Source organism: Sorex araneus, chromosome X (genome assembly GCF_027595985.1).
Source record: "Sorex araneus isolate mSorAra2 chromosome X, mSorAra2.pri, whole genome shotgun sequence".
In the NCBI taxonomy this organism is placed as follows: domain Eukaryota; kingdom Metazoa; phylum Chordata; class Mammalia; order Eulipotyphla; family Soricidae; genus Sorex; species Sorex araneus.
The window spans coordinates 331,825,862-331,840,345 of record NC_073313.1 but is presented as its reverse complement, the minus strand read 5'-3'; the positions used below and the strand labels follow the sequence as shown (position 1 = coordinate 331,840,345).

Here is a 14,484-nt window from a genome sequence, read left to right as displayed (position 1 = left end):
AACTGAAGTCAGAGAATTTGAATAGGGGTGTATTTACTATCTAGCTCTGTCTTGTTCAGCCTCTTGTCCAGCTATGTCTTGTTCTGCTTGCCTTTTTCCAACTGGATACCAAGATTTGACCTTCTGTTGCTGCAGCTGTTTGGGAGATGAGGCAATTCAAAGATGAAAGTCCCAAGAGAAGCTATACAATGACGATAACAATGTTGAGAGTGATGATGTTGGTGGTTGATGATGTGTGAGTGTGTGGACAAAGAGAGGGAGTGTCAGATTTTGAGTATTAGTAAAGAGAGGAGAGAGGGGAGAACCCTTCATCACATCAGTTGCCCCCAAATTATTTATTTTGCCCTACTGTGGGGGAAAGAAGTTGGTACAAAAAAGTCTTGGGGGGCTGGAACAATAGCACAGCAGGTAGAGCATTTGCCTTGCAGACCTGGGTTCCATTCCCAGCATCCCATATGGTTTCCCGAGCACCGCTGGGAGTAATTCCTGAGTGCTTGAGCCAGGAGTAATCCCTGTGCAATGCCAGGTGTGACCCAAAAGCAAAAAAGAAAGAAAGAAAGAAAGAAAGAAAGAAAGAAAGAAAGAAAGAAAGAAAGAAAGAAAGAAAGAAAGGAAGGAAGGAAGAAAGAAAGGAAGAAAGAAAGAATCTTGGGATTGTGAATTTTGCAGCATCAACTTTGGGTTTGACTTCTATGAAAAAGTTAACTTTGCAGGTTTGGGGTAGAATTTGGTTTCTGCTATGGACAGAGGGTGTCTTTTCTTTTTTAAATTCAAGAAAGTTAGCCAGGAATTCTAAGTACTCATGTCCCTCTCTAATGAGACAGTGAAGGAAAGATTTCCAAGGGTGAGAACTGAATAAATACCACTGAGAATTCAAACATCCAAGGAAAGTACTCTGCCAAAACAAATCACACCCTCTAGGAACATTTCCTATAATTTTTTCCCTTCTTTTTAAAAAATGATGCAGTCCTGCAAAAGTTTATTAAAGGTCAGGAGTTAGTGGCCAGCAAACTGGACTTTTTCTTCTTCATCTCTGAGGACTTAAAGCTTGGTCAGTCGCTGAGAAAATTTGAAGATCCTGTTCAGTCAATGTAAAAGTAACACATTTTCCAATGCTTTTATAACATAAAAGCAATGTAAAAGTCAATATATTTTACCCAAACTCTCCCCATTCCTGTGCTTTTAGAGAACTGAAACTGAAATAGAGGAGCAAAGTAAATAAACAAAGCCTATTGTGCAAAAACATATTGATTTTCACATTAGAATTTATGTTTGTAGAAAATGTGATTCTTTTTGATCACTGATTATACAAATATAAGAGACTAAATGGAAGAAGCTTTTATATATGTTGATAGGAAACCAATTTTTTTTTTCTGAAATCAGCTGCAGTTTTTTTAGGATAGATGGAAGGGAAGAAAATGAGCTCCATTTGATTTATTTATACTTGTCACTTTATGCAATCCTCACAACACCCAAAGAAGCAGGGATACTTAGATCATTTTTAGGCGTGAAGAAGTTCAAAGTGACTGAATAATTTAATTGAGGCCACAAAGCAGTGCTGAGATTTAGCATAGTTTTTTTTTTGGATGATAAAACTATTGTTTTCTTTCCCCATTCATTTTGTAACCAGTTTTAGACAATGCTACCGTCTATCTTTATATTCCTGTATCACCATTTAAGTTCAAGCTCATGATCCAAATTTGGACTATGGCAATGATCTATTAACGAGCTACTGCTACTTTCAAGCTGTGGTTCCTGAGCTCTGGTACAGTGATTTTAATGACTGTTCTGTAAGACAGTAACTGTTGTAGCCAAATTTTAGATGTTAGTAAAATTAAATAAAATTCTATTATTATCTTGTCATCCTAGAGCTTTAAAAATCTTTAGGGGTGAAACTTGGTATTGCATGAATTTTTTTTACCCATATTATTTGAGACCACCACATTTAACCCTATGGAAGATTGTCCACAAAGATATTATGATTAAATGTTAACTTTTTAGTCTGTTAATCAGGGTAAAAAACAAAAATCTCGACTCTGTTCACCTTCTAGCCTTCTGGGTTATCATTTATTCCCCTCACTGAATTCTGACATGTCCCCCTCACTGCTCTGCAGGTTGGCCACAGACATTCAGGGGACCCCTTCTGTTTTCAGTTTAAATGCCATTTCTAGAAGTGATTTTTTGGGTGTTGTTTACTGGGACACACCTGGATGTGCCTAGGGCTTACTCCTGTCTCTGTGCTAAGGGATCACTCATGGTGGGGCTGAGGGAACCATATAGGTTGCTGGGATTGAACTTGGTTTAGCCACGGACAAGGCAAACTTCCTACTAGTGGTACTATTGCTCTGACCCCTCTAAAGTAATTTTTGACCCCAAGGATGTAGAGTTCCCCCTGGGGGTCATTCCTCCAACCTTAAGGGCTTAGTTCATCAGAGGAGGGCCACAAGGGTTGCAAGTCCCCACCCTTCAGGGGCTTCATTTATCAGTCAGCAGCCAGCACTTGAACAAGGCCTGTTAGAGAAGGTGCTCTACATGTTATAGAATGCAAAGTGAGGTTGAGGGAATTCTAGGTGGACTATTAAGTCTGGCTTAAGACTGAATTTAAATCTTTGCTCTGGTCCTGACCAGCATGCGTCATTGGGAAAGCCAACCTTTCCTGAATCTCAGGTTTTGTACCACGAAAAGAACGGATCCCCTCAAGTTACTGTGAATACTTTATCCTCTTTTCCCTTCCAAACTGGAAAGCTAGAACCAAGTCTTATTCTAAAGGGTGTCCCAAGTGCTCAACCTAGTGAGGGATTCTCTATTAGAAACGCAATCAATGTTTGATGAAAGAATGTTATAGTGAAATCAGCCAAGAAAAGGAAGAAGGCAGAGGTGATGCAAAGATTGGGAAGAGAGAAACAGAGAAAATAGAAACAGCGCCAACACTTTCTCCGAATCAACTTAGGTTACAGAAGGCTCATCTGCTTTCAAAAAACTGGCGGCTGCTGTCCCCACAGCTCTCACTTGCTCAGATCATTCTCGCCTCTGTGACAGAAGTGAGACCAGTGCCCATGGAACCGGCTTTGGTCCCTGAGAGGAAGCAGCTGGGCGGGCAGCAGCCCTGGTGCTAGATGATTTCATAGTTAGCAGGGCTGGGCTATGTTTTGCTTTGGATGAATGTCAAACGCATTTTCTATATATTTACATGTATTTCCCTGGGTCTTTGGGTCTCGGATTGCAAGGAAGTCAGGCTTTGGATAACAAGCTCAGAGTGTGTCTTAGCAGTTTGTTCTTGCTGATAGTAATGGAATGTAACCAGCCTCCTGCTGCTGAATCTGGGAGAAAGTAAAGGGTCAGAGCACAAGAAGACCTCCACCCCAGTGGGTTCCTCCCAGAGCAGTTGAGGGTCATTGTTCAAGTGGGGAGTGGGGGGTTAGATAGGTTGATAGAATGACTGAATGCCATCCAGAAAATTCATAAGAGGCAGACCGAAATTTTCTTTTTTCCCATACTAAGCAGTCACAGGGATACAGCAGCCAGAATTTATGTTAAACCATCTTTCTGGTACAAAAGAATAGAAGAAAATACTTGAGGTTGTAATCATCTCCTTTCTTATGTCTGTTGAATAGTGAGGATCCCGAAAGAGAGTGGAGAATTGCCTCCAAATGGTTCTGAGAAGGAAGTTCCCTGATGGAAAATGGGGAATTGGAGCCTCAGTCCTGGTTGCAAGTGACCCATCGAGCAACCTGGGAAGTTTTAAACTCCCAATATCCAGGCCATGTCCCAATCTATTAAACAGAATTTAATTCTATTGCAGTGGGCCCCTGGCACCAGTTCTTTATAACTCTCCCAGTGAGAGCTGGAGGGAGAATTCCATAGACTTCAAAAGGGGAAGGGCAGGGTAGTGGGGACGGCAAGAATGGGCCACACCAGCAGCACTCTCAGCTCTGTGCTCAGGGGCTGCTCCTGGTGCTACACGGGGTTAAATCAGGGCTTCCTGCAGTCTATGGAACGCTCCCTCCAGCTCTCACTGGGAGAGTTATAAAACACCGATGCCAGGTCACTGTTACTGTCATCCTATTGTTCATCGATTTTCTCGAGCGGGCACCAGTAATGTCTCCATCGTGAGACTCATCGTTACTGTTTTTGGCATATAGAATACGCCATGGGTAACTTGCCAGGCTCTGCCATGTGGGCAAGATACTCTCGGTATCTTGCCGGGCTCTCCGAGAGGGGCAGAGGAATCGAACCCGGGTTGGCTGCGTGCAATGCAAATGCCATACCCACTGTGCTATCACTCCAGCCCTGGTGCCAGGTGATTCTCCACAAAACATGAATAGAATTCATCACAAAACATGAATAGAAGTTTGTGAAAATTTATATTCTATGGGAATAGGAAAGATCGTTTAATATCTTACATTAAAGGTGAAAGTTACAAGAATTTATAGCCTTTACTTTAAGCTTACATATAGCTTCAATAAAATAAAAAATATTAAAAGGTAGGGGCCAGAATGATAGTGCAGTAAGTGGGTAAGACATTTGCCTTTCAGAAGGCTAACCTGGGTTCGATTCCTGTCATTCTGTAGCCCATACGTTCCTCTGAGCCTACCACAAATTATCCCTGAGTACAGAGCAGGTATAAATCCTGAACACCACAGACTGTGGTCCCAAAATAAAAAACAAACAAAACTTACTCCCTGAAATCAAAATGCAAAATTTAAAAAGGTAATTGACAAACAAGGAAAAGCCTTGGCAGTTATATATATGTGTTAAACTTTAAGTGCCATAAGGTGAGCACCATCCTCTTAATGTGAAGTACTGGGTCAGCTATTTAATAGCTACACAAACATGTGATTAATAAATGCATAAAATTCAGTAAATCAAACTGTAGCACTGTTGTCCGATTGATTTGTTCGAGCGGGCATCAGTAGAGTCTCCATTGTGACACTGGTTGTCACTGTTTTTGACATATCGGATACGCCATGGGTAGCTTGCCAGGCTCTGCTGTGTGGGTGTGATACTCTTGGTAGTTTGCCAGGCTCTCCAAGAGGGATGGAGGAATCAAACCCAGGTCAGCCTCGGGCAAGGCAAACGCCCTACCTACTGTGCTGCTCCAGTCCATGTCAAAATAGAAAAATAGAAAAATGGGCCCATGGTAGATAAAAGCAATTGAAAAATGAGCAAATAAACACTTAAAATCATGTTGGGAACAGAGAGACAATACCTTGCATGTTAGTGACCCAGATACCATATATAGTACCCTGAGCACTGCCTGGAGTGACTCTCTGAGCAAAGTGAGTCAGGAGTAAGCCCTAAGTACCTCCGCGTTTGGCTCAACCATACCCTTCAAAAAACACCACCAACAAAAAATACTCAAAGCAAAACTTGCACCACACTAGCTAAAATGCAAATGGAATTAGTACTTAAGTGTAAAAATGTCAGTGAGTATTACCATAGAGACTGAAGGCAAGGTTTATATACACCATATTTTAGGAGAGCAACTATAAAAATATACCTGTGTTTCAACATGCAAGTCCCCTGATATAGACAGCTGGATGCTTACCCTAAGGAAACTTTCATAAGTGTGAACTAAGATTTAGCAACATGGATGGTGACTACAGTTTCATTTATGCAAATAAACGTTTGGAAATAAATACCCAAAAGAAAATAGGAATATTACATCATCGTTTGGTATGTGTGACATATAGTATATGCTATGATGCAATTTCCTATTTTATATATAAATAATATAATATTCCATTAGTGTGACTTTACACAAGGACATGTAGTGGCCCAGGAAGATTATTTCTTGATTATGGTTACAGTGATAAAGTAATAAAAAATGGATTATATATTGGAATGCATACTTTTAAAACCAAGAAATGACCAAGTCAATGAGTTGTCATGGTCCCTTTAATTCTTTTTTTTCACACTAAATGCTTTCTTTGTCCTTAAAAGGAAACATGATCTCTGAGCTCAGAATGACCCAAGTGTATAGTGTACCACGAGCACCTCCCTGGAAAGCAGTCCTGGGACACACAGTCTTATTCCCATACTTTGCTCACCTCTCTGCATGTGCTCTGCTTTGCAGTGTGCTCTTTAAAACACAGGTCTAGGTCGGAGATAGCTCAATGGACTGAGTACATGCTTTACATGTGGCAGGCCAGGTTCAAGCCCAGCACTGCACGGTCCCCTCAGCTCTGCAGAAAGCAGCCTCCAAGCACAGAGCTAGGAGTAGTCCCTGAATACCAATGGGTATGGCCGCATGCCTACACCAACAAAAACCATTTTATCAAGGTGTTACAAATTCTCTAGATAGAGAAAGTGAGAAAGGCATTCCCGGCATAGAAACTAGATGCAGAGGCTACAGTGACACAAAAGACCTGGAATATTTAGGAAATGGATGATTCCATGCTGCCAGAGCCAGTTTGGAGTGATGAGGAAACCTGGGGTCAGAAGTGTTGGAAATGGAAAGCAAGCCCTTTGAAATCAAGCTAAGGATTGGGACCTCTTCCCTAGTCGGGACAAGTCTTAGCCTTGCCAGGGCATGTTGGGATCCGTGTTACGGAAACTGGTTCAGAGATCAGAGGATATGGTGCTGCTCAGGTCCTGGGCACTGGGGGTTACCCACACCACCCCAGAGGTTTGTGGGGGCCTCCAGGGGTTTCACAGAAAGATACTTGGGGATCATATGGTGCCAGGCACTAAACATGGGTCAGGCGCATGCGAGCAGAGGCCCCTTACCACTGAACTGTCTTTGAGCCTGGGCAGTGGAAGCAGGGGCGGGTTTAAGCAAGGAATACACAATGCTGGGCAGACTTTTACAGTTTCTGGCTCAGATGTGCCTAAATCACATTCTGCTGTTTGATTTTGCTATTTAAGTGGTTTCTTCTGGTACATTCTCTTTTACAGTTTAGGAAACCCCGGGATTTTCTGGTGTGTGCACAAGAACCATCATAATATGAGTGCACCCCAGAGAGGGCAATGGAAACAGAGCGGGGGGTGGGGGAAAACGTTCATGTCTCCTGCTGTTGTCCCATTCATGTTTCCCCCAATACGACATGGGATTTGGACAGCTGGGAGGCAGTGAGAGCCAATTCCGGGGAAGGGCATGGCTTTGGGTTTAGACTTCCCCCAGCCCACAGCTCCAGGGCTGCCAGGCCTTAGCCCTTTCATCAGCCTCCTCGGCTCAGTTGGTGGGCTGGAGTCTGTGTCAGGAGTCCCGGGAGGGGGGTGGGGGTGGTTCACTGGGGGATGAGGTGGAGGAGGCTGGACAATAGAGCAGACGTAGAACTGAGAAGGAAAAGTTGCCCAGTTTGCGTGAGGTCAACATGTGTTTGAAACCATTCACATTGCAACCGAGAATGTAATTAGGTGACTTTGTTTTTGTTTTTGTTTTAGAGGAAAAATTTAGAACCTGTGACTGTTGTTCATGAGCACATGCCTGGATGTAGTAATTTTGAGTTTATGGAAAATGTGGTCAGCTCCATAAATCAGTGCTGAAGAATTCTTACAGTCATCTTTGTGTGAGTAGCTCAGGTCTGCAGTGAGGCTTCCAAGGTTATGCAAAACAACGCAGAATCCGCCCAACAAAACTCCAAAACAGCCCTCTCTTTCCTCTGAATGCTTCCTGGAGTTGCCATAGGCAGCTCCACACTCTTGCTTTGAGTATATGCTTTCCTGTGAATCTCCTCCATGTGTACACTAATGCATGGGACCATCTCTGTGTCTACAAGGCTACAATTCTGCTTCTACTTCTTCCAGGGGTCTTAAAATTATAGCTAGATACTCTAAAGGAAACCCATTGAAAAGTAGGTAGAAGAATCATAGTTTATGACAGTGCTATCATTTGGCCAAATGTATTCAAGTTCTTAGACCTCTCATATGTCAAAACGATGATGATTATGATGATGATGATTATTATTATTTTGGTGATTGGAGAAAGTTCAAATGGTGTTGTGTTTCTCAGAAACATATGGAACATCTTCAAATGTTAATGCAGACTTTCATTCTCAATTAGTAAATAAGAGAGTCAATGTAGGTGGGATTGTTTAGGGAAAATCCCATCGGTTTTCCCTCCATTGTTGAACTTATACAATCAGCCTTTTGTCCCCAGTGCTGGTTATTATACCTTACATGTATTATTTCTATGCACTCTTTCTTCTTTCTACACACTCTCACTTCTCAGTTTGACTCCCTTTTAAGAACTTGTCTCCATCAAACAGGACAGTGGAGAATGGAATCCATTTATTTATTTATTTTGGTTTTGGGGCCACATCTGGCGATGTTCAGGGCATACTCCTGGTTCTACACTCAGGGATCACTCTGGCTGGGACTTGGGGGACTATAAGGGGTAATGGGGATTGGACACAGGTCGGCTGTGTGAAAGGCAAGCACCTTACCTACTGTACTATCACTTCCACCTCCAAAGTTAATTTTGCTTCTTTTTGTCTGTGTCAGGGGCAGACCCAGCTGTGCTCAGGGGTTATCCCTGGCTCTGCACTCAAGGATCACTCCTGGCAGGCTTCGGGTAATGTGGTGCAGGAAATGTTAATAATTTTAATGAATATCAAATGTTTTCAGTTACTCTGAAAAATGCTTATTTTGTCATAAAAATAGAAATTTACATATTTTCTGTTTTTCTTCCTTTAGATGAATCTCATGTATGTTAAGAGAAATTTTTAATTTTCCACAGTAAATGGATCTATAACTTGTAAGTCTAAACATTTCCCCAAGAACAAAGTATATGGTCTTGGTTTACTTCTATCAACTGTGAAGGCTGAACTTGGGGGTTTGCTAAGGTAACAGGTTCTAGTTGAGTTTCTAGGTAGAACACAAACTTCAGATGCCAGGAAACACAAGTGAATACTGCATTTGTATGTTTTATAGTATTTCTTTCATCACATTTGCCTGCCTTGCCTGCCACAATGTGGAAGAGGAAGAGGAAGAGGAAGACTCTCTGAATAGGAACTTAAACTTGGAAGCGTAAGCCCAGGTTATTAATAATTATAATAATAATAATAACAATAATAATAATAATAATAAGTGATAAGCCACCTTCTCCCCAGGCACAGCGGGAGAGGGACCTGCCTTTATAGCTCTGCTCTTTCATCTCCCCAGATGTGCTGTAATGAAAATCGGGCAGAGTAGATAGGGCAAAGTTGTGAATATATCCCAACATGTGAACTATACTGTGGCTTGGACTTTTATATGGACGCTTCACAGTCAGTAGAAAAGCACAAAGAAAATTATCAATAGTTTTTGTCATTGGTTGTTACTGTACAAATACAATACTGTACTAAATGCAAACATTTAGTTAAAAAAAAATCCCCAAACTCCAGGTTTTACCTGGAGTCTTCTTGCTGGGAAGAGAGATTCAAACTCAGCTCTGCTTTGGAAGAAGTTCTAAACCAGAGACATAGAGATATATTTTGAGGGGTGGAGTGGGGGGCACACCTGGTGATGCTCAGGTTTTTTCCTGGCTCTGCTTTCAGAGATCATTCCTGTTAGGGCTTGGGGAATCAAGCCATATGTAGTACTGGGGAATCCAACCCAGGTTGGCCGCCTGCCTGGCAAGTGCCTTATGCATTGTACTATCCTCTGGCCCCGGCATTAGGGACATTTGTTCCTTTTTTTGGTGGGGGGCTAATGTGCCTGAGTCCCAGCACAGCAGGTGGAAGATGTACGCTGCTGGTGGTTGCAGGACAACTGGTGCCAAGGTTTACTCTGCAAAATTTATGGAAGAGAGAAAGCTCTTACCAGAAGACAGCAAGGGTGAGAAATCAGCATATCTAAGTTCATTCCTGGCTTTGTTACTACCTGAACCAGAATATGTCATTAAACATCCCTTATTTATAAGAGATATGATTAGGTTGTTTTTAAGGTATTTGCTAGTGCCCCCTTTGCAATGCCTCCTGGTTGGAGAAACTTCAAGTTGGGTTCTGGCAGTGTTGAGGCAACTTCTCACCAAGACCAAACATTGTCCAGTGACTTTTGGACCAGTGGTCTCAGCGCCAGATGAAAAAAATGATTGGTAGGTTCCTGTGGCTCCCATTCTTTTGTCCTGGCCTGTGGTTCTGGCCTTCTATTGCCCACCACTGGTCAATGTAGGTGAGAAACAGCAGCCTTCGCTCTCAGCACTGGCCAGCGTAAGAACCTGCCTTACATATTACTGAGGTACCTATCAATGTAGAGGCTTTAGTTCTAGAAAATGAAACTCAACATATTTCTGTTAAAATATTTTTTCCGAAAAGCAAATCAAAGTTCAATGCTCTGTCAGCAACAGAAATTTGGAAATTAGCAACTGACTTGTCAAAACATGAAATAAGAGCTGGAATGGTAGATCTGGAGTGACTTTACCACTAGAGACAGGGATTTATATATATATATATATATATATATATATATATGTATGTATATATATATAGAGAGGGGGGGGGTAACATTGAACATTTGAATCCTACCGTGTCTCCAGGCTGTGGACGCATCACGGACACACGATCATATCCTTTTCTTAGAAGAACCCACAAGGCATCAAGCTTGCCCTGAAATAAAGCAAATGTATCAAGATTACACCGGAAACAAGATCAGTGCCAACTCAGGTAGGTAGAACATTCCATGGTGCTTCAGTCATGTGAACAATTCGTGTGAACAACAATGCTGACTGACAATGTGCTTGTGACAGGGTAAGTGGCTCTCCAGTCCCTTAATTCGGGGCTCTAGGAGAGGAGACACATCACCGGGCACTTGATGCTCAAGCAAGATGTACTGGAGATGAGGGCAGCCCCACGTTTACAAACATGGTCATTCACTCATGCTCTTGGCTTTCACCTTATCTATCGCACATCCGGGCATATGCTCATAGTACAAGTCAATCCTTTCAGCTTTCACGGCGTTTCCCTTTCTGCTTGTCCAGAGTTCATAAATGAGAAAAACTGATGGAAAAAATCCACGCATGTTACTAAACAAAGGTGATGACAGAGCAACTTCTATTAAAGGCTCTTGGGTGCAGATTTCAAGTTCTCTTATAGGCTCATTTGACAATGACAACTTGCTCAGGAACCCTAGACTCCAAAGACAAGTAACCAAAAACCACAATTCTTCCTTTAGAGTTATTGATTATTGGCTGGATAACCAGGAGAGTGGGTCTCTCCTTCTCCAGGGTATAATGAGGACAACTACCTATATTCCAGTTCCCTAAACACATTGGTTTCTTCCACTGAACATTTATTTGGCTTTATTCGTATTACTGCTGGTGGGTGACTCCATGAACAGGCAGAAATTTGTGTTATTTTGCTTCCCCCAACCCACCCCTCATTGGGAGAAAGTCCCTTCTTCTTTACTAATGATGGCATCTTGCTTTCTACAACCTGTCAATATGTTATTCCCCCCTGGCCGAAAAAGGTCTTTGTAGATGTGATGAAGTTAAGGATTATGAGACAGGAGACTGTCATGGATAGCTGGGTGGGTTCAATCTAACCCTGTTTAATAATGGAGAGAGGGAAAGGGGCCCGAGTGGGAAGAGATAGGGTGACAAGCAAAGTCAGAGGGACTGAGTAAGGACTCAGTTCACTGCTATGGGCTTTGGAGACAAAGTTGCCATAGCCAATGTGTATGGAAAGTCACTAGAAAATATGAAAAAGACAAGGAGAGCAACTCTTTCCTTGAACTCCTAGGATGTAGCCTTATTCTGATTTTAGTTCAATGAGGCAGAACAATTTTGGGGTTCTGATCTCTAAAAAAGAAAATGAATGTGTTTTAAGACTGGAGTGATAGCACAGTGGGTAGGGCATTTGCCTTTCATGCGGCCAACCCGGGTTTGATTTTTCCGTCCCTCTCAGAGAGTCTGGCAAGCTATCGAGAGTATCCCGCCTGCACAGCAGAGCCTGGGAAGCTACCTGTGGTGTATTTGATATGCCAAAAACAATAACAACAAGTCTCACAATGGAGATGTTAGTGGGCCCCTGGAGCAAATTGATGAACAATGGGAGGATAGTGCTACAGTGCTTAAGTTAAATTTATGTTAATTTGTTAGAGCAGCAATAGGAAGCTAAAAAAGCTCTTAATTTCTCCTAGACATATTCTGTTTATTTGCTCATTGTTTCTCTCTCTACTGGCTGACTCCATGAGAACAGAGGTGATGTTGTTTTTAAATTTAGGCACCATAATTTACAAAGCTGTTAATACTTGGGTTTCAGACACACAAGGTCCAACTCTATCCCACTGTCAGAGTCAGCATCTCTCCACCAATATCCCCATGTTCCCTCCCACCCCCCTCCAGCCCTCCTCCATAACACACATTTTTAAGGAAAGTTATTGTAGCTTGGGTCCCATGCTTACAGCAGTGTTAGCTTTAGTGGTTTTGATGTATACAGATCAGTCTTTGAACTACTAGCATGTCCAAGACTCCTGACCATAGCCCCTAGTGTTGTGTCAACTGTTACATGCCCAAACTTTATGCCTGCAACTGAGACTTGAGAAATATTTATTGGGTGAATGGATGCACTCAGTGTAAGTTAGTGCTGAGTTAGGTGTGTTTCCTCATGTCTTATTTAATCTCTCTGCAGTCCCATGATGGAGAGAAAAGATAATGGGTCAGAAAGTGTCTCTACTGCCAACTGTCTATAGGCTCACAGTTGTGTGATTTGAGCGATGTGACTGGAACCCATGCTTGTCTAATTTCAAAGTTTATGTAACACTTACATATTTTCTATTACACAAATTGCCGATTTCTCCTTTTGCAGATGGCTGAGGTGCTTTAGATCTTTTAGAATATGGTCTCCAAACTGTAGGCTTTACCCTTTTAGCCCTTATGAAATAATTTACTTTGGCGTTAGGATCAGAAATTTTAAGATATAAATTAGACAAAGAATGATCATTAATTGCACATGGTAAATAATTATTTTCTAAAAAAATCTATTGTTATTAAATGCTTATGAGTGTGCTTGTGTGAGCACACGGTTACATAGACATAGGCAAATGAGGGACCCATGCCTACTTCCTACTGGGATCTCAGTCTGCAGGATGTTTAAGAACACAGGTCTAGAAGAGACCTAAGGAGGACAGTGCTGGAAAAGCTGGGAATGTCTAGAAAGTTCAAGTTCCTTGAAACAAGACATGTATTTTCATGGTGTGCCTGATATGCTTCCCTGAGATCCTCCAGTAGCGATCCCTGAGACAGAGCCAGGGGTAAGACTTGAACACTGCTGGGTGTGGCCCAAACCAAACCCCCTTCCTATACCGCCTCCCACCTCACCCAACAAAAAAAGGAATATCCCCTCAAAGACTTCATATTCTAAAACCATTTTCTGGTAGAGTATATCCAGGTATAAAACAATACACTCCCTTTATCAACTGTTGCTTGAGTTTTTGTGGATCCAGTTCTGCTTTACTAAGTGTAATGTTTTGCATCTTTTTCAGCAAAGTTTTTATGAAAGCTTCTACAGTTATTTTGAAGTGACTTGAGAATGCCGGATGGAACTGCTGCTGAGCTCAGCTTGGTTTTCTGCATGAGACCATTTCAATCATCAGTTAAATGTTTTCCTTTAAGGTTTTCTTAGAATAAACATTTATATTTCAAGAAGAGAACCAGGTAGGTTTCCTGGATAAATGCCTCTGTCTTTTATTTCCCCCCATCTTTTTCCCTCATTCTTTTCCTTTTGGTGGGGAATGAGGTGCTATTCTCAGTGCTTTGTAAATCAGTCCACCCAGTGTTCTGTATGCTAATCACTCAACTCCTTGACAATTGAGAGCAATTACATAGGCTAAAAAAAAAAGATCTATTGAAGAAGTCTATTATTAACTCAGCAGAAATTTAAAGTTACATGCAAGCAAAAGCCTCAACACTTGAGGACCTCTTCTGGGACCCAGCCACGGCCATGCTCAGGCCACTCTCCACATGTTCGGACGAGCCTCAGCCATGGGGGAGCCAGCAGAGGAACCCAGGTGTGCAGGACCCGGGGCTGAGATCTCTAAGGCTGCTCGGATTGGGACTGAGCCTCTTCAACCCAGATCCCCCATTTCCCAGTAGCTAGGCAGTCACACCCAGAGACGCCCCCTCCCCACCACAGTGCACCGTATAATCCCATCAATGGCCAATTTCCAGAGACTGTAAAACCAAGCTCCTGGAAGCTACATCTAATACCCTAGTTCTCCCTCTTAGAGAACCTGACAAGCTACCGAGAGTCTACTGTCCACTTGGGAGAGCATGGCAAGATCCCCGTGTCATATTCATATACAAAATACAGTAACAGATATATACATACCGCTCAAAGAGCCTGGCAAGCTACCCATGGCGTATTCCATATGCCAAAAACAATAATAGGTCTCATTCCCCTGACCCTGTAAGAGCCTCCAATCTTTGGGAAAGACGAGTAAGGAGAGGCTGCAAAAATCTCAGGGCTGAATGTAATAGAGATGTTACTGGTGCCCTCTCGAGTAAATCGATGAACAACAGGATGACAGTGATACAGTGACAGTGATGCAAGCAAAAGAGCAGAA

The 14,484-nt window shown here is 42.3% G+C and overlaps 1 protein-coding gene across 1 annotated transcript in view; it reads right to left on the bottom strand.

Moving 5' to 3' along the window:
• ANTXR1 (ANTXR cell adhesion molecule 1) overlaps positions 1-14,484 on the bottom strand; it is a 211,567-nt gene that overhangs the window by 39,053 nt on the left and 158,030 nt on the right. The window contains exon 17 of the mRNA XM_004609154.2: positions 10,449-10,529. Within this exon, the coding sequence (XP_004609211.1) occupies positions 10,449-10,529 (81 nt within the window). The remainder of the gene's footprint in view (positions 1-10,448; positions 10,530-14,484) is intronic.